This window comes from Leptinotarsa decemlineata, unplaced genomic scaffold, assembly GCF_025532065.1.
Source record: "Leptinotarsa decemlineata unplaced genomic scaffold, Ldec_3_MD MMD2_P_RNA_scaffold_14, whole genome shotgun sequence".
In the NCBI taxonomy this organism is placed as follows: Eukaryota; Metazoa; Arthropoda; class Insecta; order Coleoptera; family Chrysomelidae; genus Leptinotarsa; species Leptinotarsa decemlineata.
Genome location: NW_027412528.1, coordinates 7,238,760 through 7,243,549, shown reverse-complemented (window position 1 = coordinate 7,243,549; position 4,790 = coordinate 7,238,760). Strand labels below are relative to the sequence as shown.

Below are 4,790 nucleotides of genomic sequence, written 5' to 3'. Positions count from 1 at the left end.
CCATGACATTTAGGCCTATACTTTTGCATCTTCGTACCGTTTTGAACAAAATATCTTTCAAATCATCAGAAGTTGCTGATGTCTTATAGAAAAAGTATGCAAGTGGTATTTTCCAATTGCTTGCCAAACCTCTGACCATTACTGTTAGAGCACTACTTGCTATGTCAGTAGAGGTTCCATTCAAACTCGTTTGGAAACCTACTATTTTGTCTCTGGAAATATCATAATAAAGATGAGATTTCAAAGATATTTCGTCTAGGCATAAAATACAATCTCTTTCTTTCTCCTTCATGAGCCCAATCCTGAATTCAATAACACGAAAAATAAAATCGTTGAAGCCTGGTTCAACAATCCAATTTTTCGTGAAACGATGAAGTGTACTTTTTGACGGTAATCTACAAATTGTTGAAAATTTTTTGTACGCTTTCGGACCAAGAAAATAAACAGTCAATGCAAACTGTTTGAATTCGTCACTATACCTGGACCCTTTTGGTGCTTTATTTATCAAAGAAAGCTGTGCTTTCAAGAGCTTACAATATTGCTCAGGATATTTTCGATCCAGAAACTTGAAAACATCATCCAGAGTAATTCCGGTTTCGTCCAGTGCTCTTTTCGATGTTGAAGCTACTGTTTTCTCTAGTGATACAATTTTTTTCGTAATGCCACTTTTCTTGGAGTTCCCGAAGAGAGTTTAGCAGATGTTTGGCTGCATTCATCTAAAAGAAAGATGTACCTACTTTCAATAATTGTTTTCTTGTCATCGTTTTTGTTTCCGAAGCATATAAAAATAGATCAGGTAAGTATATAATATAACGAAAAGATATTTCACCTCGTGATCCTAATTGATCCGTTTGAACCTGAGCATCAATGTAAATAAAATCCTTGCTAGTACCGGCAATGGCATCATCATCTGGAAGGTTTAAACAACAAAATTGATATTGTAAATTTCATATGTTGAAAAGTGGAATAAGATTTTTTCATCATTTGAATCTATAAACTTCACTGAACCAACCTTTCTAAGAACCATCTTGAGGCAGACGCAATGAAGGAACAGCATAGCTATGAATACGAGAATTCACAATATCATCGGCTCTAAAATGTAAGCTGCAAATTTTAATTCTATTGTGACTCTGCTCTGGGGTAAGATTAGCATATCTATGATTCCCAATGAAGCCTAATACATTTTTCCAACGTTGACACCTAAAAAAAAAATCAAGTATATCAATCGATAAACTGAACATTTTGAAAAAAGATTGAAATGAGTTTGGATTGGCAAATGCCGGCGGTATATTTCGTTATGAATAATTTTATACAACAAAACCATAAAAGGTATAGATAGGTGAAATAAAAATTAATGGTGAATATATTGAATGCATACCTCTCACTGTACTTTGGGCAGCATAAAAACGAAATACCTGGGCTTCCCACCGTACTCAGACAACCATCCACTGAGCAATACGTCGACATTTTCACAAAATAAATATTTCGAACTCCGAACGAACACAACACAATCACAATACCAAAGTTTACCGATTCTGTAGTCTTTGACAATACCAAACAATACGGACAACCTTTATATCTCGTGTGCCGACGAGAACTGGTAACTTCAAGCGACACACTGTACTACCTCGGCTGGTAATTACCCGCTGTCGCTAGCGGGCGGCGAGATTTCTCAGATGTCGAAAAATGAGCGAGTGACACGTCTTATAGTATTCTGTAGTCTTTGACGAAACCTTCTCGGATAGAAGCCCAGTAAGGATGTTGATGCGCTGGAACACTGTACGGCTCAGTAGTTGAATCAGGTTCCATGTTGAAGATGGCTGATCAACTGAATATTCCAACAGATAATTCCTACTTTTATACCTTTGAAAGGGAGTGGGGGAGGAGTGGGGAGGAGAGGGGATTAAGTGGGAATGAATTTCAAAAATGACATGAGCTATATTCCATGAAAGAGAAAATTGAAAATACTATATGAATTATATGAAATATACTTATTGATTTCATTATGAAACATATTTTCTTCCCAAGAGATTACTTACAAGAGATTAGAGAACACAAAAATTGATGTGAGGTATTTGCATAGAAGAACTTGTAATTGAAATAAAAAAAGGAAATAATAATGAGACGAAGTGAAGAAAAATGCCCCAACCATCGCATTGTTCAATGTGTACCAAACCAAAACAATGTACACCCTTAATTTCACTTCTTTTTTTTATTTTATTTTTATTTCCTAAAATTACAAACATAAACTTAAAACTATCTTGATTAAATATTCCTAACTAACCTAAAACTAATCTTACTACACTTACACTTAATCTATGGAAAAGTTTTTATGAAAGTCACTAACTTTTTATAAGTCTCTATCGAAGAGGTATCTGCTTCACACTTTTTCTCCAGAGATGCATACTTCCGATCTAGTTCGGCCATTTCTTTTTCTAATTCCCTCCGTCGGTTAACAATTTCAGCCATTTCGCGCTTCCTGTTAACCAACGCGACCTCATTAGATCGAGAAGCATGTTCTGCTTCCTTACATCTCTGTAGAAAACTGCTCAACATTTCACTAACCTCTCCGATAGGCTGTCGCACTTGTGGCACCGACACTTCAGGATTCGCCGCCGGTGTTGCCAGCATCGGCGAAAGCGGCACCACCGACGGGGTGAATACGATGGGAGCCTCCTCCGATGGGGACAATACGACTGGTGGCTCCTCCGGAGAAGGCGCCCTGGGTTGTTCCACTACCGCTGCGGGTGGTGTGGAGGGCCTTAAGCTCTTACGAGCGGTCGACCAACTACCTGCATAAGGATTAGTCTTATTGCAAGTAACTCGGTACTTCTCAATACGACCAATCCTTGCTGCAGGTCGTTGACAGACCTTCTTCACAACCCTGACTTCCTCCTCCTCCTCGAATAAGTCAGGGCTGAGAGATCGGGCCCTACCTCTCGAAGTGGATGCCTTCTCCTGTTCTGTCATAGGCATGATGGATGCCACAGCGTTATTTAATTCCTGAGTGTTGGATGCCATTCTGAAAATGTAAAATAATACAAAGTTAGTAGATATAAAAAATTAAAGTACATTGTTAACTCACTCAAACTTAGCTCTTCGTCGTATAGTACACTGCTTCTGGTTGAGTATGGCTGGACTGCTCTGGATGACTGGAGTTGTCGTACTGAATGTAGAGGAACGTGCTCCTCGGGGTATCAACATCGTTGGGAGTGGAGGGAATGAGGTGGGGGCGTGCATGCGCAATGGTGGGAATGGGGTGGGGCGAGCAATGGTAGGAAGTGGGCGGGGTGAGCAATGGTGGGAAGAAAGCGGGCCGTGCCCCGCGCGGCCTACGCCCCGATTAGCTACGCGTAATGGGGCCACCACCCCGTTAGTCCATACCATGCAACGGTATGGACTAACGCTCCTCATCATCATCAGAAACAATGATGATTGTATCATCGTCTGAATCATCTGTATCTGATGATATACTGATGATGTCATCCTCATAATCATCTGAATCAAACGATATACTAATGGCATCATCATTAGCATAATTATCTAGCTCGTTATCCTCTAGATCGTCTAACTCATTGACATCCATCTCTAACTCTGCCTCTACTTCCTCTTGCATACCTTCTTCCATACGTGCCGGGAAATCATCAGGTAGATCATAGATACGTTGCAGCATTTGTGCAAAATTTGTACTGAAATGATCGAACGTTGGATCTATTTCATGTACCTGGATGGGGCCTGTACTCGTCATAGAATACTCTGGTACACTCATCGGTTCGGTGGTGGAATCAGCACTCGACATTGTGGAAGAATGATATAGAACTGGGATTGATGCTTTATTTATATTGGAAAAAAAAGGAGGGGGTGAAGTGTGAATGTAGAACAATTCAGTGTTTGAAATTCGAAAGCAATAAGAATGACAATTTTCTTGAAATTCTAAGTGATTATTATTATGAGAAACTCTGAGTGATTATTATAAAAAAACTAATAAGGGAGAGGGAAAAAGACACTGCCCCAACCTCGCAGTGCCTCGTGTACACCAACCAAAAAGTGTGTACTCCGTGGAAGGAAAGGAAAGGAATAGAAAGGATGGGAGAAACGAGGAAACGATTACATATCATCGTCTGAATTCAGGACTTCATCAATCAGGATAGGGGATGGTGGAGGACTATCATCGGACTCATTGTCAGCGTCACCGTCATCATCGTCATCGCTGTCGTCGTCGTCTGTGTTTCCGGACTGTGTATCCCATTCGGAATCATTCCGCCAATAATAGGGATCTGGATAATCCCCATCAGACAGGTCCGCTTGATCGGTTCCAGTAACGTGAAGCACTTGTATCCGATCATCATAAATTATGTTATCATAATTCATCGAGTGAGATGCCGTCGTAGAGGTAACGAAACCTTCTCGGATAGAAGCCCAGTAAAGATGTTGATGCGCTGGGTCACTGTACGGCTCAGTAGTTGAATCAGGTTCTATGTTGAAGATGGCTGATCAACTGAATATTCCAACAGATAATTCCTACTTTTATACTTTTGAAAGGGAGTGGGGGAGGAGTGGGGAGGAGAGGGGATTAAGTGGGAATGAATTTCAAAAATGACATGAGCTATATTCCATGAAAGAGAAAATTGAAAATACTATATGAATTATATGAAATATTCTTATTGACTTCATTATGAAACATATTTTCTTTCCAAGAGATTATTTACAAGAGATTAGAGAACACAAAAATTGATGTGAGGTATTTGCATAGAAGAACTTGTCATTGAAATAAAAAAAGGAAATAATAA

At 39.6% G+C, this 4,790-nt stretch overlaps 1 protein-coding gene across 1 annotated transcript; it reads right to left on the bottom strand.

The window, feature by feature from the left end:
• Window positions 1-2,147: 2,147 nt before the first annotated feature.
• On the bottom strand, window positions 2,148-3,363 carry LOC141483233 (uncharacterized). Its single transcript, XM_074177709.1, has 2 exons — window positions 3,086-3,363; window positions 2,148-3,022 (listed from the first exon to the last, which is right to left on the bottom strand). Exons 1-2 carry the CDS (start codon window positions 3,238-3,240, stop codon window positions 2,317-2,319), a joined length of 861 nt encoding a protein of 286 aa, XP_074033810.1. The 5' UTR covers window positions 3,241-3,363; the 3' UTR covers window positions 2,148-2,316.
• Between the last annotated feature and the right edge of the window lie 1,427 nt (window positions 3,364-4,790).